General features: G+C 35.9%; 1 protein-coding gene across 3 annotated transcripts in view; it reads right to left on the reverse strand.

Annotated features, from left to right (window-relative positions):
- ATAD2B (ATPase family AAA domain containing 2B) overlaps positions 1-25520 on the reverse strand; it is a 160539-nt gene that overhangs the window by 36372 nt on the left and 98647 nt on the right. For 2 of the 3 annotated variants that reach the window (XM_035000670.1, XM_035000668.1), the window contains exons 19-22: positions 16113-16298; positions 9344-9479; positions 7009-7190; positions 3041-3200 (exon numbers count right to left, since the gene is read on the reverse strand). In XM_035000670.1, the coding sequence (XP_034856561.1) occupies positions 3041-3200; positions 7009-7190; positions 9344-9479; positions 16113-16298 (664 nt within the window). Of the gene's footprint in view, positions 1-3040; positions 3201-6993; positions 7191-9343; positions 9480-16112; positions 16299-25520 lie in introns of all 3 variants that reach the window. The other variant, XM_035000669.1, reaches the window with a different exon arrangement.

The following is a 25520-nucleotide window of genomic DNA, read 5'->3' on the forward strand; positions in this document are numbered from 1 at the left end:
CCATTTCCTTACACCACACACAAAAATAGACTCCAAATGGTTGAAAGACCTCAATGTGAGACAGGAGTCCATCAACATCCTAAAGGAGAACACAGGCAGCAACCTCTTTGACCTCAGTCGAAGCAACTTCTTCCTAGAAACATCGCCAAAGGCAAGGCAAGCAAGGGCAAAAATGAACTATTGGGACTTCATCAAGATAAAAAGCTTTTGCAAAGTAAAGGAAACAGTCAACAAAACCAAAACACAACCAACAGAATGGGAGAAGATATTTGCAAATGACATATCAGATAAAGGGCTAGTATCCAAAATCTATAAAGAAGTCATCAAACTCAACACCCAAAGAACAAAGAATCCAATCAAGAAATGGGCAGAAGACATGAACAGACATTTTTCCAAAGAACACATCCAAATGGCCAACAGACACATGAAAAAGTGCTCAGTATCGCTCGGCATCAGGGAAATCCAAATCAAAACCTCAATGAGATACCACCTCACACCAGTCAGAATGGCTAAAATTAACAAGTCAGGAAACGACAGATGTTGGCGGGGATGCGGAGAAAGGGGAACCCTCCTACACTGTTGGTGGGAATGCAAGCTGGTGCAGCCACTCTGGAAAACAGTATGGAGGTTCCTCAAAAAGTTGAAAATAGAGCTACCGTATGATCCAGCAATTGCACTACTGGGGATTTACCCCGAAGATACAAAAGTAGGGATCCAAAAGGGTGTGTGCACCCCGATGTTTAGAGCAGCAATGTCCACAATAGCCAAACTGTGGAAAGAGCCAAGATGTCCATCGACAGATGAATGGATAAAGAAGATGTGGTATATATATATACAATGGAATATTATGCAGCCATCAAAAGGAATGAGATCTTGCCATTTGCAACGACGTGGATGGAACTGGAGGGTATCATGTTGAGTGAAATAAGTCAAACAGAGAAAGACATGTATCATATGATCTCACTGATATGAGGAATTCTTAATCGCAGGAAACAAAGTGAGGGTTGCTGGAGTGGGGGGTGGGGTGGGAGGGATGGGGTGACTGGGTGATAGACACTGGGGAGGGTATGTGCTCTGGTAAGCGCTGTGAATTGTGCAAGACTGTTGAATCTCAGATCTGTACCTCTGAAACAAATAATGCAATATATGTTAAGAAAAAAAAAAAGAAGAAGAAGATAGCGGGAGGGGAGGAATGAAGCAGGGGAAATCGGAGGGGTAGACGAACCATGAGACACGATGGACTCTGAAAAACAAACTGAGGGTTCTAGAGGGGAGGGGGGTGGGAGGATGGGTTAGCCTGGTGGTGGGTTATTGAGGAGGGCACATTCTGCATGGAGCACTGGGTGTTATGCACAAACAATGAATCATGGAACACTTTATCTAAAACTAATGATGTAATGTATGGGGATTAACATAAGAATAAAAAAAAAAGAAATAAAAAGCATCTTACTTGTCTATCACCTGTTCAAGAAACAAAATCCTCAGCAGAGTGAGAGAATAAGAGCCCCTGTCAGCTGGAAACTGGCCAGGCACTATCAGCTGGCCTTGGTGTACTCATATTAAACATAAACAATTTTAAAAACACATCAGAAAAGGCCACTCTGTGACCATGATGAATCAAGATAAAAACAAGAGTACTCCATTATCATATCTAAACATAGACAAAAGCATGAACATTGTCCTAGCCCAAAAATAACCAAGTATAATCCTATCTTGGGATAGTATGAATGACTGCTTTTTTTTTTTATGTTAGTCACCATACATTACATTATTAGTTTTTGATGTAGTGTTCCATGACTCATTGTTTGCCTATAACACCCAGTACTCCATTCAATACGTGCCCTCCTTAATACCCATCACTGGGCTAACCCATCCCCCCCACCCCCTCCCCTCTATAACCCTGAGTTTGTTTCTCAGAGTCCATAGTCTCTTATGGTTCATCTCCCCCTCCAATTTCCCCCCCCCTTCATTTTTCTCTTCCTAACTATCTTCTTTTTTTTTTAACATATAATGTATTGTTTCAGAGGTACAGGTCTGTGATTTATCTGACTGCTGCTTCTTTACCCATCCCAGTTTTAGCCTCACGGAATTACCCCCACTTCCTAAGAGCATCCAATCTACTGCAATGCCCTACTTTCTTAAATCCTCTCCAAAATTCTTGGCACAAGCTCAAATCCTATGTGGTTCCATATAATATATATTCTTCCTTGTTACACTGAATCAGTCAATTCATCTTGTTTTAACTACAGATATGTTCCTAGAGGTCCTCCCTGAGCACTCAAAGAGCTGGGACTAGAGATTTGAGTACAGGGTGGGATTAGGAATAAAACAGTAAAACAGTAAAACAGTAAACAGTAAAATAACATTAAAATACCCACAATCTACAGAATACATACTGTCTACCTAAAGGGGTAGGGCGCCCGAGTGGCTCAGTCAGTTAAGTGGCTGCCTTCAGCTCAGGTCATGATCCCAGGGTCCTGGGATAGAGTCCCGCAGAGGGCTCCCTGCTCAGTGGAGAGTCTACTTCTCCCTCTACATCTCCCCCCTGCTCTCTCTCGCTCTCAAATAATTAATAAAATCTTAAAAAAAAAAAAATCAAATAAATAAATGGGTCTTTTACTATATAAACTTATCCTATAATGAGTTCCCACCAATTTGGAATTCCCAGTGTTTATCAGCACTGGTGATGTTGACTACACAAATTTCACATTAAATTCTCAATTACTCAGCTTTCTACCCTACCTGAACAAAATAAGAATCTAAGTACAAAAAGTAAAAACTAAACCTTAAACAGAATGCCGAAATATAAAATCCTCTAATTTAAATCCTTTATTTAATTCAAATTCATAATTAAATTTAATATCTAAAAATAATTAAATTTAATATTTAAGTATGAGTTTCTCATCAAGAAGTTTCTAAATACAATAATATGTCTTTAAAACTAATTTATCTACCTGAAACATGGGCATGCTTTAGTATTTAAACTTTCAACTATCTTCTCATTGATCACCAAAGTGAATCTTGCCCAGTGCATCCTTACCTCCTGGGTCCTTATCTGGATTGTACTCTAGAGCATTGCTACAGATGAGGTCAATATCTTTCAGAAAATCCTTAGCAGTCAGGTAATTATGCTTATCAATTTTAGTTATTACTGTTGATAAATCCATTGGTTCCTTGATTACTTCAAGATAATCTGAAACCTAAAACAAAGAGGATATTTTAATGAAAATTACTTCCGCTATTTCATATGATCTACTCATAAAAACAGAAAACCATATAGTTATTTAAAAATTAAATCTAGGTATCTTAAAAATAAGGATAAAATTGTAGAACAATTTATGCTACTAAAGTTACTACTTTGAAGTCATACTTTCCATGAAAAGCTTCGGTTTCAAGTCATATCTAAATCAACTCTGAAATGTTTCTCATTTGAAATATAAAACCAATTTTGTCAGTTTTTTCCCCCAAACTTTTGGATATACCTGAGAAGAGAATGTATTGGTAAAAGCATCCAATAAGTATCAATAAATGTTACTTCAAGAAATTTTTCTGAAGGAAATTAAGAAACATAGATTTTTCATATTATTAAAGAAGTTATCTGGTAAATCTCTTTAATATCTTTAGACAAAAAAAAAATTTTTCTTTCTCGTTTCCAGGGTGAATCATTTCATGGAAAGTGTTTTCTGCTCCTTTGGAGTCATTACAAACATTTTGAGTCAATTATATAACAAAAATAAGTATTGCCTTCATGACTAGTAAAAGATTTGCTTGGACTTCGCTAATTATAAACAAATTTGCAAGCAAATGTTCTCTATGTGCCGACTTTCTGGGAGATAACCCAAAATAGGAGCTAGTAAGTCAGGATTTGCCCAGTGTTTTTTATCATTTGACCACTAAGAAAGCTCTACCAACCTATCTATCTATTGCCTCCCCCAATGCAAATCTCAAATCGAGTAATCAGGTCTGATATTAAGGCAGTCTTAGAAACATCTAATTAGTCCAGGACCAAATTCTGGAGCTGGGGTAATTCCTGCTCTATGAAACTAAAGGTTACTTTTTCTCCATTGCGTGCACACACACACACACACATTTTATGTATGTTTATAAATTTTTAGGTAACTGTGTGGGCATGTTATAATTTACTTTTTAACTTGTAGGAGCCGAAAACCTCCTTATAGGGGAGGTAGTGAAGCTATAATGAACAAACAATAGCTCAGAAGATATTAGCTGGATTCTTGGCTCTGGCATTTGGCATGCCTTGTGTACATATGGAAACTGTTTAACTGCAAAGCACTATAAAAATTTATATTACTGGGGTGCCTGGGTGGCTCAGTCGGTTAAGCATCTGCTTCTCCCTCTCCCTCTGCCCCACTCCTCCGCTCATGCTTGCTGTCTCTCTCACTATCAAATAAATAAAATATTTTTTAAAAATTTGTACTACTAAAGATTATAAAACTTTTGCCCCAATATTTAATTTTAAATTCAATGTTTATTTTCTAAACTTGTTTTCGTTGAAGTCGGCTTTGGAATTCCATAAAGCTTTTAGACATTTCAAATTCATTATCTGAATATAAATTTTTATGTTTTAGGTTATTTAAAGGTTATCTTGTGGGGCACCTGGATGGCTCAGTTGGTTATTAAGCGTCTGCCTTCGGCTTGGGTCATGATCCCAGGGTCCTGGGATGAGCCCTGCCTCAGCCTCCGCCTCCAGCTCCAGCTCCCTGCTCAGTGGGGAGTCTGCGTCTCACTCTCCCTTTTCCCCTCCCCCCACACCACCCCACCGCCCCTTGTGCTCTTAAATTTTTTTAAAAAAAATAATTTAATATTATTTTATTAAAATAAAAAATGACGGGTGGTTCAGTCATTAAGCGTCTGCCTTCGGCTCAGGTCATGATCCCAGGGTCCTGGGATTGAGCCCCGCATTGGGCTCCTTGCTCAGCGGGAAGCCTGCTTCTCCCTCTCCCACTCCCCCTGCTTGTGTTCCCTCTCTCGCTGTGTCTCTGTCAAATAAATGAATAAAATCTTTAAAAATAAATAAATAGATAGATATAGATTTTATCTTGTTTTCCTCTCATGCTTCACAGAGACCTCTATGTTTTCAGCTTTAAGAGCAAAGAACCAGTAGTAGAATGAACGAAAGAAAGAATAAAAGAAAATAAGAAAATATAACGCTTGAATAAGTTTTATCTAACCAACACTTTCTATCCCCTTCCAATACCTTACCATCCTTTATAAAACTCTTACTCTACCACAGACGGCATTTGAAATCTGATCATCTCTTCTGTTTAGAATGAAAGAGAGTTCTCTGGGGGAAAGGCAAAATTGGTTTACTCCCAGTATGGGAGGATGACTTGAGGTCAAGCCCTTATCAACTAAGTGACAGAGTCCCATACCCAATTTGAAATAAAAATATAAAAATAAACATCTAAAACAATCCTTAGGGGTGCCTGGGTGGCTCACTCATTAAGCATCTGCCTTCGGCTCAGGTCATGGTCCCAGGGTCCTGGGATCGAGCCCCACATCAGGTTCCCTGCTCAGCGGGAAGCCTGCTTCTCCCTCTCCCACTCCCCCTGCTTGTGTTCCCTCTCTCGCTATGTCTCTATCTGTCAAAAAAATAATAAAATCTTAAAAAAATAAAATAATCTTTAAAGTGGGCTGATAGTTTTAAGATTATCTGATAACACAAAGAGGGAAAAAAATGTTCCACAAATGTAAAATGTTATGTATTAATTGCAAAAGCAAATTAGGCAATTCCTGTCATTTCAGTAGAAAAAGATTTAAGGTATAGCTGTGATTTAATGTAAGGAATGCAGGCTTTGAATTTCAAAAAACCTTTGAGTCTTGGCTATGTCACTTGCCTGCGAGCCTCAGTTTCCTTAGCTGTAACATAAGAATAATAATAATGACCTTGTGAAGTTGTTAGAAGGATCAAATGGATAAAACTATGTATTGTGGATAAATACAAATATACAAATAAAGTTATAGATATTCCCTTTACTCAAAAAAAAAAAACAAAACTAAAAACCAAAACAAAAAATGGGAAAACAGCTATTTTCAGAGGGAAAAAAAAAATAATGCTAGCTCATTCTTCCCAGTCATAGATGAGGTAATGATTCCAAAGGAATCTGCTCAGGTCCAAAAGTACAGATTTCACAACAAGGACGCAACATTAAACTATGAATAATTTCATAATTCAAATTAAAAAAAAGATGAAGAAAAAACTTAAAACTAACAACACCAAAGCTGTTCAAACATGGAGTCTGAACTATAAGAAGGCCAGTAAAGACTATATTGTATTCATCCACACACTATATTATCCCAGGATAAAAAAACAAAAACAAAAACAAAATTTCATCAACACCATTACAGTAGATTCCAAATGGAAAATTTCTTTTCTTATCATCACAAACCATGCTCCCACAAGGACACAAAACAATACACATAAAAAGTGAGAAATTTTCCACTGGGAGCAGAGAAAATCCTTGCAGGGAAAAACAATTTTAGCTGCATAGGATATGCTTAACTTCAAACAGCATCTTAGTCACAGGCATTTCCAAAATATGAAAGAAAAATTTCAGGGTTTTTTGCACCTCTTTCACTAAGGTATACATAATTTGGAAAATGCCAAAAAATTAATTGGTCTTGATTGGTTAACACCAATATACTTTTTAAGAGCAAGATTTATCCTGGAATAAAAATAGTCTAGTATGGACATTTCACTAAAGTAACTTTTAATCCTCTTCTTAAACTGAAGAGTAAGAGATCACAAAGATCAATACTAATTAAGAAGACATACAAATTGGTCACTATTTTCATCCAAAAGTCACCAGATGTTTGCTGATGACATCAGTAGTTATCACATGGATTAAAATTTTACAGGCTAGGGGTAATATTCATCCATGCCTTTGCTTTTTTTCCTTCCAAAAAAAGATGTCAATATTTTTTTCTTTTAGCCAGTTCAACTTCACTGTTTGCACACTACTGAAACAAGACCTCTTCAATATCCACCGGTTTGCTGAAGATGTTAAAGCGTTTATCTGTGGCCAGCCTCTTGGTTACATCCCTGAGAAACAACCGCAACTCTCTTAAAGTATTTTCCTCCTGATCCTCCATCCGATTTTTTTCTGATTCTGATAATTGACGAGGTGGAGAAGGTAGTGCAAGGGGAAGCACTTCCATAGCACAAAGACCTAAAGAAAATAGAAGAAAATGTTAAGATTCCAACATGGTAGAGCCAGGACCTCAATTACTTTTCTGTCATTCACTCAAAAAAGAATTCCAAATACATACAAACCACTTGCAAACCCAGCAAGTAGAAATTTGAACGGAAACCAACAGTATATTACAGAATAGATTTACTCCATAAAACAACTCACAGTAGGACTCCTTTAAATGGCAAATGATATGATTTTAAATAATTTGATTTTGAAATACGATTTACATACAACTTATGAGAAGTATTTCAAATCAACAAAAACACCTTTAGGTGAAGTGAAGAACTGTATACTGATGTGCTTAAAGTCAATGTTGTTTAAAAACCTTCTCAAAATGGGGTTGCCTTATATGCATGAAAGTAAAAGAGGCAAGTAACAATTCTTTGATCCTTCCCACTCCCAAAAGAGTTCTAATTTTAGACAAGTCTTCTACACTCATATTCTTAGTACAACATAGTAGGGGTAGTGAATGGTACGTACCTGTGTAGGGAGCAAAAAAAATTACAAACTGGGGGCACCTGGGTGGCTCAGTCATTTACCTGTCTGACTCTTGATTTCAGCTTAGCTCATGATCTCAGGGTCATGAAATCAAGCCCTGTGTGGGGCTCTGCGCTGAGCATGGAACCTGCTCAAGATTCTCCCTCTCTCTCTTTCTGCCCCTCCCCACCCTCTCTCTCCCTCAAAAAAAAAAAAAAAGGAACTAAAAAAAGAATCCCAAAGACATGGATAAGATGGAAAATCCAGTCTATAGTGTTATATATAAAATCTATAATATTCACTATCTACCCTAAAACAAACAAAAAATCTTCTCAAAAAGTAAAGTATTAACTTTCCTAAACATATTATTCCCTAATTCCTTAAAAGATTTTCCCAGTATCACACTGAATTTCAGGATTAAAATTTTAAGGATTATGGCTGATTTCTAAATAGCCCCTAAGATAAAAAATGAAAAGTCAATAGAAGCAACTCAAAAATAAAAAGAATTATGTTAATCTTTAACACAGAAAATTCAATCTATGAGACTAAGATGTATCTGGGAGTATGCAAGATAAAATGAATCATTCTCATAATGAACTATTTTAAATACTGTTATTTAGATTAACAGGAGCAACAACCAATAATCAGAAGGTGTAACTTCCAATTTAATTTCCCAAGGTTTCTAGGGGGAAAAAAACCCCACACCTATAGCCATTTGATAGGTGCTCATTTTTAGAACTCTGAGAAAATGTGGAAAGGAGTCACTAAGGAACAATCAACTGATTGAAGTGTTGGATAATATAATCAATAAAAAACAGAAGTAGAATATGGAAAAGCAAGGACTTGCAAGGGGTGGAAATGTATTTAATATCCTACAAGAACCACATGAGAAACACAAAAGATAGAACGACGGGAAAGACACTTAAAAACTTTAACAGGATTGCTATTTTCAAGAAGAGGGTGAAAGATTACAAAGAAGACCTTATCTTTTATACATCTTTAAGATTAGAAAGAGTGTCTTGAGTGACTTAGAATGCATTCTTCACTTAAGTCAGGGGGCTGAAATTTGAAATAGTATGCTCTTAGGCCAAATCCAAGAAAATTCTAATGCTTAAAACAAAGTCATGATAGATATCTTATGGTAGGCACTTGGAAACCTAACATAATAGGTGCTCAATAAATATGTGAAAAATAAATAAACCAGAAAAGGCAAACATTCTAATCAGCTCTTGACCCATCACACCTACCCTGACCCACAAAGTAATCAGCACACCACCTGGTGTTCTCACAATTATAGTTCAAGTCCTCTGTACTTAAATTGACTAAAACTGAACAGAACTGAAGACTTTTTGAGCCTCAGAATGTGAAATCTACCACAGCCTCTGGATTGAAATGGTAAGAACACTTCATTAACAGTCACCTTTTAGTAAGGCCTTAACTATGAGGCGGTACCTCACAATCTCCTCAAGTCAGGTAAACACAATGACCACTCCATCTAAAGAGAAGTGTCCATCTAAAGAGTAGAATCTAAAAAACTGACTTTACTTCCACAAGAAATGAATTTTTTAAAAAGTGACTCCAAGAAAGGGCATTTCTTAATTCCATTCCCCATTCCGTTCCCCCCATTTTCCTAAAGGCTTTAGGAACTTTACCAGTGTGTTTCCTCCGTGGTGGAGCCATTGATGCCTGATTGAGAATCAATTCTTGGAAAAATTTTCTTCTGTCTTCTTCAATAGGCCTTTGAATATACAAGACCTCTTCATACTGTATTCTAAAGATACATTTAACCTACACACATACACATACACACAAAGACATTAAATATATAGAGAATTAAAAGCTTACTTATTATACCAAACTACAATTTCTTCAACTTCCAGTACCATTTTCAATTTTCATTCATGTGGGGTTAGGGTTAACCTCATCCTAAGGCTATGCTGTTGAGAGATTCAATCTCATGGACTAAACCATAATGGGAGAATGACCAGTTGCCCAAGTCATTAATAAATTATACTATACCTGGAAGAGTCTGCAAATAATAGCAGAAAGGATAATTGATTATAATAGTTAGATGGCAAACCTCAAAGGACTTCTTGCATAAGAGCTAGAAAGTAATTACCTAGAATCTATATTAGAGAGCTGGAAGGATGCTAACAATACTGTCTTCTTGTATGTTATTTCTATGTATTTCCTATTCGGTGATTTCCTTTCCTGGGTTCTTCTCATACCAACTCTATTCTACTGCATCTTCCGGAATCCCGGTTTCACTGAAAATAAACTATACCTTCAGTTTCTTCCTAGAATGCTCCACAATGACACCACCTTCCACACAAAACTCCCAAGCGATATTAAGCCAGTCATTCTTACAACCCTCAGTTCCTTCCCACTGGTGATTACCTATCTCTCCATTGTTTACCTCCTCTATAGAGGCTTTGACCCCAGATGTCCCCCTTGCAAGATAGGCTGTTTAAATCCTCCACATCATCCACATTAATTCTACACACTTTAATTTTTTTTTTAAGATTTTATTTATTTATTTGATAGAGAATGAGATAGAGAGAGCATGAGAGGGGGGAGGGTCAGAGGGAGAAGCAGACTCCCTGCCGAGCAGGGAGCCCGATGTGGGACATCAAGGATCAGGGACTCCAGGATCATGACCTGAGCCGAAGGCAGTCGCTTAACCAACTGAGCCACCCAGGCGCCCTACACACTTTAATTTTTATGTTTTCCTAGAAGGTCTATATTCCACTTCTAGACACCAAACTCCCTGAGAACAGAACCATTCCTTATTCATCTGTTTTCCTATACCTACCACAGTGACTGGGACATACTAATGCGTAATTAGCATGGACTGAATGAGTAAAGTTGGCAATTTTCTTCCCCAGCCCAGATCAAAATGGAAAATGTAAATGAAGATGGGAAAAGGTCACTAATGTGGAAAGAAGAACCAACTATGAGACAATGAGGAAACACTGGATCAAAATTCAAGACATTAGATCCTAGCCCAAATTTAGCCACACGTTTATAGTAAACTTTAGATAATTCATTCAATTTGTCATGTCTAACCACTTACTGAATTGAAGACTAAAAATTTCTAAATATTATTTCAATCAATCTTTAGAATAATGAAGTATATATAGGAGTCCTTCATTTTATACTTGAGAAAACTTAGACTTGGAAAGGTTTATGTAACTGACTTAAGGTCACAAAATAAGTAAAAAAAAAAAAAAAAACTAGATTATGTAACCTCTAAAGGCCTTTTCCACCTCTAAAATTCCAACATAGAAAAGAAACAATCAATGAAAAGTAGAATTCAAAATCTGGATGGGGAACTATTTACCTCAACCCAAAGCCAAATCCTTTAAGAGTTTATAAAATTTCACCATGTGCCCTTCCAATATTTTCTTTGCAGACTACTTTCATGTAAAATTCCCTCCAACCCTTTGATCTATGCTTCACTGGTCCTTCTTCTTCTTCTTCAGCCAAACAAATTTACCACTGAATGCCCCGTGTGCTAAATATAATGCCAAATACTGCCATTACAAACTTGAAGAAAATACAATTACTTCCTACTGTCAAGGATCTTAAAAGTTTGACAAGAAAGCATTATGGTAACACACCAGAAATGTTGTAACACTCGTAGAGAAACAGAAGAGACTCTGCAAGAGGTAGGGATGAAGAGGCATTAGATAAGATTTAGCTGAAATAGCTAACATTAACTGGGTCTTGAAAAATAAATAGAATTTGTTCAAAAGTAGCAAAACATTTAATCTCAGTTTTAAATATTCTTCCTTCTGATAATTTTTCAACATTGTGTTGAACTTTGTGAATACAAAAAGCATACCAAGAGTAAGTCTGTAATAATACCCTGATACTCCTGCCAGGTTATTACCAACAGCTTAGAACCCATCACTTTATAAGGAGGCTACATTTTACTTTAAATTTACTCCTAGCTCTATCTTCTGACATTCCCAGCCTCAAATTTCATGAGGCAACTAGACAAGAAGCCTCATATAACTCCCTGAAAGGAGTTTCACACTGGTTCACGGTGATCTCTATATGTGCTATCCACTCTTTCTTAACCCTGTTCTTAACTCTCCACTCAAGCCAATGCTTTCTGGGTGATGCTTTCTCTGACTTTCCCAGATACACTCAGGCATACCTTCTAATATCCCTCATTAAACTTTTTTTAAGTTCAATGATTTTTAGTAAATTAATTCAGTTGCGCAACCATCACAAGTCAGTTTTAAAACATTTCTATTACCTCCAAAGATCTCCCTCATGTCCATCTGCCATCAATCCCTACTCACGCTCACACTCCCCACCCAACCACTGATTTACTGTCTCTAGAGATGTGCCTTTACTAGAAATTGTGTATCGTGTAGTCTTTTTTTGTCTACCTTCTCTCATTTAGCATAATATATTAAAGCTCATCCACGTTGTAGAATGTGTCAGTATTTCATTCCATTTAATGCTGAACAGTATTTCACTGTGTGTATATAACAATGTTTGGTTTCACCAATCACCACTGAATATTGAATAATGGGCTGTTTCCACTATTATGAATAATGGTAGTAGGAACATTTGCATTCAAGTCTTTGTGTGAACATATTTCTCTTCAGTAGTTACCTAGGAGTGGAAATGCTGAGTCATATCATAAGTTTATAACATCTTAAGAACCGCCAATTCTTCAAAAAATGACTACATGCTTTATAATTCCACCACCAGTATATAAAGGCCTTGAGTTTCTCTAACATCCTTTGCCGACATTCAGTACTGTCTAGTGGTTGTGCCGAGGTATCCCATTCCTGAATGACTAATGATATTAAGTATCTTTTCTCATGCCTTATTAGCCTAAGAGAATATAAACTCTTCAGTGAAAGGTCTATTTAAATCTTAACTTGTAGTCTTTTTTACCTTAATTGTGGTAAAATAGTCATAACATAAAATTTGCCATTTTTATCATTTTAATTATACAGCCTGTAAAATTAAGTATATTCACATTGTTATGCAACCATACCATCTAACTACAGAACTTTTTCATCCTCCCCAAGTGAAATACTGTATCCAGTAAATACTAACTCCCCATACTCTCCCTTTCCCCAGCCCCTGACAGTCACCATTCTACTTTCTATCTGTGTAAATCTGACTACTCTAGGAACTTTTTTTAATTTTTTTTTTAAGATTTTATTTATATATCTGACAGAGAGAGACACAGCGAGAGAGGGAACACAGGGGGAGTGGGAGAGGGAAAAGCAGGCTTCCCGCCAAGCAGGGAGCCTGATGTGGGCTCAATCCCAGGTCCGTGGGATCATTACCTGAGCCGAAGGCAGAGGCTTAACCGACTGAGCCACCCAGGCGCCCCCTCTAGGAACTTTTTAAAAGAGGAATCATTTATTTGTCCTTTAGTGACAGGCCTATCTCACTTAGCACAATGTCTTCAAGGTTTATCTATGTTTTAGCATGTGTTAAAATTTCCTTCCTTTTTAAAGCTAAAAAATGTTATACTATATGTATATGCCACATTTTCTTTATCCATCTATCTGTTGATGGACATTTGTGTGTTTCCACCTTTTGGCTATTGTGAATAATGCTGCTATGAACGTGGGTATACAAATACCTGTTTGAATCCCTGCTTTCACTTCTTTTGAGTGTATACCCAAAAGCAGAATTGCTGGATCATATGGTAATTCTGTTTAACTTTTTAAGGAATCACTGTATCATTTATTTTCAATGACGCTGCACAACTTTATATTCCCACCTGCAACACATAAGGGCTCCAATTTCTTCATGTCCTGATCAACACTAGTTATTTTTTGTTTTTATGGTGACAGCCATCCTAATGGGTATGAACTGACATCTCACTGTGGTCTTAATTTGCATTTCCCTTTTCATTAGTGATGTTCAGCATCTTTTCATGTGCTACTGGCCATTTGAGCATCTCCTTTAGGGGAAGTTTGGTTGGTTGGGGGTGTTTTTGTTCTTGAGTTGTAGAATTCTTATATACTCTGGATATCAACCCCTTATATGATTTGCAAGTATTTTCTGCCATTCTGTGGGTTGTTTTTTCAGCCTGTTAATAGTGCCCTTTGATGCAACAAGTTTTTAATTTTGATGAAATGGAGTTTATCTATTTTTTCTCTTGTCGCCTGTACTTGTAGTGTCATAGCCAAGAAATCATTACTAGGGGCGCCCGGGTGGCTCAGTCGTTAAGCATCTGCCTTCAGCTCAGGTCATCGTCCCAGGGTCCTGGGATCGAGCCCCGCATCGGGCTCCCTGCTCAGCGGGAAGCCTGCTTCTCCCTCTCCCGCTCCCCCTGCTTGTGTTCCCTCTCTCGCTGTGTCTCTCTCTGTCAAATAAATAAATAAAATCTAAAAATAAAATAAAATATAAGAGGGGCGCCTGGGTGGCTCAGTCGTTAAGCATCTGCCTTCGGCTCAGGTCATCGTCCCAGGGTCCTGGAATCGAGCCCCACATCAGGCTCCCTGCTCGGCGGGGGGTCTGCTTCTCCCTCTGACCCTCCCCCCTCTCATGTGCTCTCTCTCTCATTCTCTCTCTCAAATAAATAAATAAAATCTTTAAAATAAATAAATAAATAAATAAAAAATAAAAAATAAACCAACAGGGGCGCCTGGGTGGCTCAGTTGGTTAAGCGACTGCCTTCAGCTCAGGTCATGATCCCAGGGTCCTGGGATCGAGTCCCGCATCGGCCTCCCTGCTCTGCGGCGAGCCTGCTTCTCCCTCTCCCACTCCCCCTGCCTGTGTTCCTGCTCTTGCTATCTGCTATCTCTCTCTCTGTCAAATAAATAAATAAAATCTTTTAAAAAAAATAAAAATAAAAATAAAAACTAAACCAACAGGGAAGCCTGCGTGGCTCAGTCAGTTAAGCATCTGACTCTTGATTTCAGCTTAGGTCTTGATTCCAGGGTTGTGCAAGTTCAAGCCCTGTGTTGGGCTCCACTCTGGGCGTGGAGCTTACTTTAAAAAAAAAAAAAAAAACTAAACTAAAAGTAAAATCACATATGTGAACAGACAACAGGAGTAGGCAATATTGCTGTATCAAGAAAATTGGTTCATAAGACTTTTATTTACAAATTTTTCAGACAATATAAGGAAAACATCAGGTAATTATATATTCCTAAGGAGAACCCTCAATTATCCCAAATTTTCTTTATCTAAAATTAAAATAAAACTACTTGACAGTGAGGATCTAATTTTTAAAAGTGGCTTCTAGGTTATGTCCAGGTTCAATCCATTTAAATCAATTTCAAGTACATTCCTACTTCATAATACCAAATATTTTATAGCTCTGTGGTTTCCAACATAAATTCACATCTATTATCTCACACCGAGAAGCCTGACTGTTATTATCCACATTTTACAGATGAGGTAACTGAAGCTATTCTAGGTTCAAAAGTTTATCCAAAATCAAAAGACTAGTAAGTCAGTACAACTTGGTTTTTCTGACTCTTACTACATATAGCATTCTACTAAACTTTATTAGCCCCTATGATAAAAAAAAACACAAAAAAACATTGTGATTAATGGTCTTAATTAAGAATATCAGATTCTGAATAACCAAAAATGAATTATTCTACATTTAATATATGTATTTACAAAATCAGTAAGTGTACTGATTTTAGCAAGATAGCTAACAAGTACTAAACAGAACAAAAGATCTCAGTAAACAGGTATCTTAATCATAAAATTCTATATAATCAAGGTTTACATTATAGCTTTTAAAACATGCAAAATCTTTTATATAAACTGTGTCACCTGGGCAAAATACTGCTAAGCATTTCTAAAGGCGATCATTTCAAGACCTAGTAAGCTTAGGGTGTTAAAAACACACATTTTGTAAAAATCAATTTCATTCACATGAGTTGACTACTATTTTTTTCTGAAACAAATGTGATTTTACCTTTGATCCTAATATGTTAAATATGAGTTGGCTTTGAACTCAAAAACTAAATATGAGATTTGCAAAATATGCACAGCAGTAATAACAGTCAAATTAACAATAATGATACCAAGGAAAGAACTGAAAGGTCCAATCTCACCAAATAATCTACCAGACAGTAAGAACAAGAAGGCTAACCATAATGGAACTAACTGTGATACAGCTTAGGCCTTTATAGTACGTACCATACATATGTTGGGCTCTGGTCTAAATATGAATTATCTCAATCTTCACAGTAACAGTGATAAATAGATCATTAGTACACCCCAAAAAAACTTGAAACTTAAATCATTAACTAACTTTCTTATGTCACAGGGCTAATAAGTGATATAACCAAAGCATAAATCTAAACAGTATTTATTTTTTTAAAGAAGTTAAATTTATTAAATAAATTAGAATGTGTCCAAGTTACAAGATCAACTATTTCAAAACAATAAGGTAAATATTTAATCACTTCTTACCTCTTCAGGCAGTTCACTGTACATGGTTTCAGAGGTAGACAATAAAAATATAGGTGAAAATGATGGTATATCTTGTAGCAATGTCAGAAAAGTTGCTCTCACAGTTTCACTGACAGCTTCCCACCAATCACCAATGTGAGGCATGTAAACAATACTAGGTACTGTTCTTCGAGCTTCACGAAAAATCTAATTAAGGAAAGAACTGGCATTAAAAATTAAAATTGATCTTATTCTAAATTTTACTCAGTAACCCCCAAATACATGAAATGTGTCAGGCGTGTTACTGTAATTATTCTCAGCTCAAATATTTAAGCTGTTCAAGATGTAATATACAAGTCTCACATAATAGCTTCCATCTACCCTTGCCCCACCTAAAAAAAGAAGGGGTGTGGGGGTTTTTGCCATTTTGTTATTCCTATTCAGTATTTAATAGTATAAAGGTATCAAATCGCTCCACTTATCTACCAAGTAAAGATAATAAAGCAAAATACCACTATAAAATATGCTGCAAATAAAGAGATAAACATGCACCTATATGTCACCCGTGTCAAAATGGTATCAGTAAGCACAAAGAAGAGAAGGAAGACATAGTTTCCATGTTTGTGCACATTCCCTAAAATCACTAAATATATGAATTAAATAAACCTTTTTACCACAATGTACCACCCTACAGTTTAAAATTAATGAACTACCTGCTGAACCACTTGTTTACCTCCTATTACCTTAATTCAATCCTCCATAAAGTAGTCACAAAATACCCTCACATCAATAAAGAGCAATAAATAAATTAGCAAAAAGCTCTGAGACACTCCCATTGTCAGAAAATACAAACTAAAGTTTCCTCAAGTGTTAAAAAGAGTCCTAACCATAGTTTCAGTCGCACTCTGCCAACATAACGCCAATAAGGACCAGGTTGGCTATTAGTAAGTTGCCAAGCAGAACTACTGCCCTTTCCATATATGTCAACAACAGCTCAATAGCCCATCAACAAATTCTCGTGGGTTAATATGGCATCTCTTCAATACTTTTAACAAGTGAAAGAATAAATGTAAAAATCTTTCTTCAATTTCAGAATTCTATTTCTAAAATTGTCTACTACTTTCCCTTATTTTAAACATGTTTCAATTAACCTGTGTAATGTGCAAGATAGAGAAATAATGATATAATATTTTTTGATCTAATATTCCAAACGATTAGGAGTATCAGAAATGTTCCTAAGAACCACAATGATTATTTTTCTTTAATGAGTAAGCCTACCACTTGCATGAATTTTTCAAATGCTACATTTTATAAAGCTTAAACATTCTGTGTAAAATAAAATGTATTGCCAATTTAATAAACCAGATGGAAGATGCTGAAATAAAAAATTTCCCCCAAATTGGAAATGTAGATGTTATGATCACTCACATCAAAAGTAATATTTGCTCCTTCCCTTCCTTTAATATTTGCATATCCACCAATCCAGAACAGTTGTACAGTACAACTCCAGGACTCTCAAATTTTGACCTTTTCTGCAAACACGCACCCTCTTATCCTGGATCTTGAAAATCCAAGGATTATTGTTTTCCAAAGTTCTTGCAGAAGATTCATAAGAGAAAAACAAGCATAAATATTGGCAAAAGGAAGGAACCACACAGGAGCACAAAGGCAAGTGAGGCATTTAATCCCCCCCCCCAAAAAATTGTTACATGCCACCCAAATCAGGGATGGTATGTGGAAGACAGTGACCAATGCCTTTTGTCTTTCCAATTCCCATTCTGTGCTGGTAAAACTAGGGAGAGTCAGCAGGGAAAAAAGTGTGATTACATGAAAAAGACTAATGAGCTATACAGCTTACTGAGAAACCTGACAAAACTAACCACCTAATTCAGCCATGCAAGTTACCACATGCCCAAGGAGAAATGAGAAAACATGCCTTTAAAAAACATAAAATGTAGCCTTTCGTTCTAATACTTGTAAGTCAGATTTTCCAGAAGTATGTGTGAGAACATTTAGCTGCTAATCAGTACCAAAGAGTAAGGGCAAAGCAACAGAAGGTTAAGTGATCAATAAAAACTCTACAGAGCCAGAAGTTAAATAATGCAGTGCTACAGGTATTTTAAACTCATTTGCAAGGCTGAACTAGAAACAAAAGCATCACCAACTCTACAAGAGTTGAGGGGTTTTTTTTCTATTTCTTTCCTCTTTTCATCCAATTCTCCCCAAATTAACAAAGTGAACATGATATCCTATTGAACTTATTTCTAAAGACTTTAGGAAAATATCTTTATCAGTAGAACTTTTAAAAATTATATTTTAAAAGCTAAAGGGGGGGAAAAAATCAGAAAGAAAAAAGCCTAAGACAAATACAGAAAAATAAAAAGGGTTAGGCTTTCTGGTCCATGAATGTATAATTACCTGATTTTACAATTAATCTAACTACATGCAGTTTCAATACCCAGGGGCTATTTTCAAAATTTCTCTCCTAAACCTTTACAGCAAAAACATCCTTAATTTCTAGAAAACTTTAAAAGCACTAATAAAACAAGTGTTATTTTTAATTCCTTACCCCATGTGATCTCATGATATTTAAACTTTCATATTTTCTTTAAATATATAGACAACCTGTTCTAATTCTCCAGGTTTGTAATGAAAATTCAAAAAGAATAGTCTAAAAATGGTATTTAAAATTTCAGAAAAAAAGTTTAATCCTATTGTGATTTTTCCATAATGGAAAAACAGCTCTTCAGCAGTTTGCTGGTAACTTTTAAAGTTGTGGAATAAGATACACTCTGTGAAATCAATTAACCAGATTCAGAGTAGAAAAATAAAGTCTAGTTTTAGTGAAGCGGCAACTGTCTTGGGAACAAGTGATGCCATTTGATAACTAGAAAAATACTCACCTAGAGGGTGTCTTGGATTGGTGGATGTGCAAGGTGTAGTAGAAAACAGAAAAACTGTTATAGAGAAAAAAAGACAGTAGGCCAAATTACTGAACCAACCGTTCCAAAATACCTCTGACATGACCAGCACTCTTGCACAAATAAAATGAACAAACACCAGTATATGTGAACTGTTCATTTTGATTCTTTAAACAATATATTCTATTTCCTTCTGGCCTCTTCTTGCCCCAGACATCATGGTCCCTTATGTAACTTTTTTAAAAATTTCTTTATTAAAAAAAAAAATCACAAACTACTTCTTCTGAATATTAAGATATTAAAGAGAAAAATCAGGTCATTGAAGTTAAAGGTATCCATATAAAGAAGCACTAATTACATAAACTGCACCTATATTTATAAGAGTTCTTATCATCTCAATAGCTAAACTGTAAAGTCAGTATTTCAGCCAACAAATTAAAGTGTAGTGCATGAAAATTTACTGTTTTAAAAATTAAGACCATACAGCCCATAACAAGCCATCTTCTTTGGAAACTGGGAACTAGAGCAATTTTAAATACAAAAGTGAATGAAGCAGACAGCTCCAAGCTAGTACAGCTTTCACTTTCCTAAAAGGGGCTACATAAGAAAGAGGGAAACAACTTTTTGTCATCCATAAACTTCCAGAATTTGTCTTGCTCTTGTGCTAAAATTTATAAAACATAGGTAAAAGAAAAATCTTGGGGGTTAAAATATTCTTGATTTTTATAATAAAAAGCACTATTAAAAAAGTTTAATTCCTTATACCATGCTATCACAAAGTATTATAACAAATAATATATCTGCATTACTAATAACTTCATATCATATCTATCACTTTACTCCACTTATATTCTATTTACCTAGGATTTATCAAGCATCTCTGTGAAAAGGAGGCACTGTCTAGGGTCAAGATTCAAGAAATAAAGTGCTCAATTTCTTTATAAGCATACAAAATCAGCCTGTTATAAAATATAACTATACTAGAGTTTCTATATGATGACTGTAATATAAAGCAACATTTTATGAAAATTAAATCACCCAAATTTCTTTTCTGTTATTTTCATTGCCTAAGAATTTCAAGAATTTCAGTAAATGTGATAAACTCTGGACCAGGATAATTTAATTTGTTTACAACTCAAGGAAAAAAAGTTGTTGCTATGGTAAAACACAGAAATCCATGTGCACAAACACAAGAGTATCCAAAGTATACACAGACTGCTATGGAGAAATCCAGAAATCCTTATATACAAACACAAGAGCATCCAAAGAATACACATAGGTAAATATCTTAATTCCTTCATGCTATTTAACCAAAAAGGATTTCCCCTGAACATTTCCAAATACAATTTCTTTCTGGGAAAAGAAATATACTCAAATTTTCACCAAAAAAAAGACCCTTATTGACCATTTGAAACTATTTGTAACACCATATAGTGTCCAAACTCCAAGCCCTGTGACAGAGAATATATAAATTTATCAATTCAATCATACTTCTGAATTAACAAAAAAGATAAGATATGATATGCTCATCAATCCTGGTTTTCCTAAATCAACAGTAGAAATAATACAAAAGGCAAAAAAAATACATTTGAAGGTGTGAGAAAAGGGGAATCATAGCTGTTGGTTTTTTTAGAGTGTTAATACAGTAAGTCTTTTAGTACAGCTAGTAACACCTCCAACCTTATTGTAGGGCTCAATAATTACTTGTGAACTTAATGGAACAATCATAAATCTTCCAGGCTACCCCAGTTTTCTATTTTCCTTCCAGAACCTTTGGAAGACTATAAAACACTCAGGTGGGTAGGTAGATAGATACAGGGACACACACAAACACACAAACACACACACACACACACAACCACTTTATGAACTCTGGCAATTGTTTTCAGTAATAAATACCTCGTGTCCAGTGATTGGCCAAAGTACTGTATCTCAAGTGTGATCTACTCAAGACCTAGAACAGTAACACCCGGATGCAGGTTTAAAGTGAAGATTCCCAGGGCTCACCCCAAATTTAAGGAATCAGAAACCCTGGGAGTAGAGCCAGGGAATCAGAAATTTTAGTAAGCACCCCCAGACAACTCTTATATTGACTAAATCTTAATAGAGAAAATCCTATAGTAGACACGAATTCCTCTACTGTTTTCACACAATTTGTAATATTCATCATCAGCTGAGGCAGTATGAAGGAGAAAAGGAAGATTTTCATATATATACTTATGTGTGGATAGGTCTTAAAGAACAGACATAGAATTAAACATGTATAAAGAAATATAAATGGGGCTCTTCCCATTTTCCATTTTATCACATATATAAATACAGCCCTTTAAAGGTGATTTAAGACTTCTTTCCTTTAAGATTACCTTTCATGTTTGTGTCACATTATTAAATAACCCAATTTAATTTATATTAGGTATCTTAGAGGCTGGGGAAAAGAGAAAAGCACAAAAGAATAATTTGCCACAGACTGAGCCACATCTATTTAGAGATAATCCTGCCTACAGGAAGACTAGCTCTCAACAAAGTAAGGCAAAAGGGAAGAAAGGGAATAGAGAACAAAGGAAGATAATTTTTCCAGCATTTTACTCCTGACTAATACGCTCTCTTATACCTTCTTCTACCCACTAATAGCTCCACAAATTAAGAAAAAAAATTTCCTCAGTTTTATAATGTAACAGTCTCCTTTTGGATAATTTTTTAGAAGAGACAGTAATATATTTACAAATTTAAAATAACTTTAAATATGTACGTAAGATACAAATAATCAGGGATTAACCAGGACAGTTTATCTAGTCTCTGGCCAATGTTCAGAAGAAGTCTGAGCTCAGGCTACCGCATCTACAAAATTCTACTCAGTCCCTGGGCAGTCTGGATACCCAGGTGTGGTCACTCAAAACTAAGCTCTACTTCTAAACCAGGACCTTGTAGGCAAAAGCAAAGATGAGATGTCTTGATGTACTAAATACAGTGTAATACAACCAGAACAATAAATACTAGGTTTTTGTTCTTTTCCACTACCAAAGGACACCTCTCTCCATCCTCCCCAAGAACACAACAAAAAGTAGTAAAAGACAAGAAATGAGAGAGACGTAGAGTATACAGTTAGAATTCAAATTTAGCCCAATGATGCCCATTAGAATGCAAGAAAAGTCCTAGAATCCCAGCAACACCAACATATAGTTCACTACAATGCTTCCTAAGTATTTCCTCACCTAATATAAGTCAGTAATGATTTATGAACATGTATATACACATATTAGCCATAAAGAATTATAGACAGAATACCCTCTGACTCTGAAAATTATCCTCTTTCAAAGTTATTTTATCTTTAGTTTGCCTGATACTGTCAAAAATACATATAAAAAAAAAAATCCAACCTGTACAGCAGAGTGTAAACTAAAATGAGAAAGTTATATTCATTCCCCAATTCTCCATATTCCTTCCCCCAAGGCAAAGCAATGATTATTAAGTTTTTTAGGGTATTCTTGGACAAAATTTCTATTTATATATAAGTATAAATTTTTGAAGGTTTTTTTTACAGAAAGATATTTTGATGGATTGATTTACAACTTGCTTTTTTCATAAATATCTCCTTTCATATATATCTCCTATGTAAATTTACCGCATTCTTGTTAATAGCTTCATAGTACGTAAGGATATACCATAATTTATCATAGCCCACCCACCATCAAAGGACATTTAGTTTGTTGGTCTTATTTAGTTTGGCAGTGCTATACGATGCTGTGATAAATGTCCTTATACATCCAGCAGTGACTATTTACAGCTAAAACATCTTTAAGAAAAATTCTTTAATGTAAAATTCCTGGGCCAAAAGGTATATGTACTTAAAATTTAAAAAAATAGCGCCAATCTACACTCCAAAATCATCAGGCATCTTCAATCATTTCATTTTTTTAATTTTTCAAGATTTTATTTATTTATTTATTTGAGAGAGAAAGCACACAAGCAGGGGGAGTTGCAGAGGGAGAGGGAGAAGCAGGCTCCCCACTGAGCAGGGTGCCCGACGTGGGGCTCAATCCCAGGACCCCAAGATCACGACTTCAGCCAAAGGCAGATGCTTAACAAATTGAGCTACCAGGTACCCCCAAGCTTTTTATTTTTACAAACCAGACAGTTGTTTCAAAATAGTATCCTGTTGCTTTAATTTGCATTTTCTTCAGCTATAAGTGAGGCTAAGGATCTTTTCAAACTTCTACTGGTTGCTTTTTCTATTTTTTTCTTCCGATATTTTTTTTTTTAGATTTTATTTACTTATTCATGAGAGACAGAGAGAGAGAGAGAGGCAGAGGGAGAAGCAGGCTCCCAAGGAGCAGGGAGCCCGATGCGGGACTTGATCCCAGGACGCTGGGATCATGACCTGAGCCGAAGGCAGACGCTTAACCATCTGAGCCACCCAGGCGTCCTTTTTCTTCCGATAAATGGCATGCTATCTTGCCAATTTTTACATTAAGTTGTCATTGTCATTCTTTCTGATTTTAACATATTTTTGTATATTTAGGAAACGTACCCTTGACATGTGTGTTACAAATATACTTTTTCGCCAGGTTGTGTCTATTAATTTTATTAAAATAATTATTTCTGCCATGTGTAATTTAAATTTTATAAAGTCAAATTTGTTTGTATCTTTATGTTTTCTGGCTTGTGTTTATTGTTTAGAAACTACTTCCTCATATTCAAGATTATAAATATACTGACCTTGTGAATTCTCTTTTTACAGTTCCTTTGACAATCTAGAATTTGGGGACCACAAGAAAGGTAGGAAATCCAGTTTTGTTTTATCTTTTTCCCCTCATAGAGTCAGTTTTCCAAGACCACTTATTAAATAACTCATCTATTCTATAACAACAAATGTCATCACCATCATCATCATATTCTCACCATCATCATACGCTAATCATCATCAGATACTAAATTCTCATTTCTACACAGGCCTAAGTGTTCAATCTCTCTTCTATTACTTTGTCTATCCCTGCACAGGTACATATTCTTTATTACTATGTTCTGTTACATTTTTAAAAACCTGGAAGGGCTCCCTTCATCCTATTTTTTTCCCTCTAGAACTGTCCTTGCTATGCTCATACTTTTCTTTCTTTTTTTTTTAGAGAGCCCGAGCGCATGTGCACAAGCAGTGGAGAGGGGCAGAGGGAGAGAGAGAATCTTAAGCAGGCTCCACACTCAGCACGGAGCCTGATGCGGGGCTCAGTCTCACAACGCTGAGATCATGACATGAGCCGAAATCAAGAGTAAGATGCTTAACCAACTGAGCCACCCAGGCACCCCTCATATTTATTTTCTAGAAGAAACACAAAGCCCTTTTCTAACTTTTCCTCTTAAACTATGGGTACATTATACTTGAGATTGCATTTAATTTACACATTGATTTAAAAAAGAACTCACAACTTCCCAATTTTGAGTCTTACCAGCCCTTAGTTGTGCAAAGAAGCTGTAGGAGTAGTGATAAATATGATGACAGCTAACAGCTACTGGGTACTACATGCCATCCCTATTGGATGAGCTTATTTTAATAATTACAACGACTTTATGTAGCATCATTATCTCCATTTCACAGATGAGAAAATTAAGGCCCAAAGAAGTTAAGCAATTTCTCCAAGGCTACAAGCAATAAGCAAAGTAGCTGATATTTTAATCAATTTGCAATTTAAATTGAGTACATATTTTGAATTGTAGTACAGTAATTAAAAAAACAAGCTGTGCTTTTTATTTATTCAACTGTCCTCCTCATTGAATTTTTAGTTTTCTTTTAGGCTCTGCAAATTAACTGTTTAATTTGTTAATTGTTTAGTTAATAGTTGCTATTTTACATGGGACTACTTCTTCTACTATATTTCCAACTTGTTACTATGTGTATAAAAGAAAACTTTTTTTTTAAGATTTTATTTATTTATTTGATCGAGGGAGACACAGCGAGAGAGGAAACATAAGCAGGGCGAGTGGGAGAGGGAGAAGCAGGCTTCCCACAGAGCAGGGAGCCAGATACAGGGCTTGATCCCAGGACCCTGAGATCATGACCTGAGCTGAAGGCAGATGCTTAACAACTGAGCCACCCAGGTGCCCCTAAAAGAAAACTGTTTTACATTAACTTTGAAAATGTCCACCCTACAGAATTCTCTTATTGTCCCTAATAATTTTTCAGTAGATCCTGTAAGTTTTCCAAATATACAATCATATCACAGGCAAATATTTATAACTTCAATGTGTCTGTTCCAATATTTGTATCTCTCAATGTCTAAAAGAATCTATTTTGCATGCTTTAATAATGGTATATTACTCTTCTGATGTGCTACTAGAATCCATTTGTAGTATTTACTTTATGACCATTGCCTAAGTGAGATTAGTCTTAGGGTTTTCTCTGTATTTTAGTTTAGCATTACAATGATCTTATCTTTTGGGCACCTGGGTGGCTCAGTCGTTAAGAGTCTGCCTTCAGCTCAGGTCATGATCCCAGGGTCCCAGGATGGAGCCCCAC

Source organism: Mirounga leonina, unplaced genomic scaffold (genome assembly GCF_011800145.1).
Source record: "Mirounga leonina isolate KUSES-001 unplaced genomic scaffold, KU_Mleo_1.0 Mir_125, whole genome shotgun sequence".
Lineage (NCBI taxonomy): Eukaryota > Metazoa > Chordata > Mammalia > Carnivora > Phocidae > Mirounga > Mirounga leonina.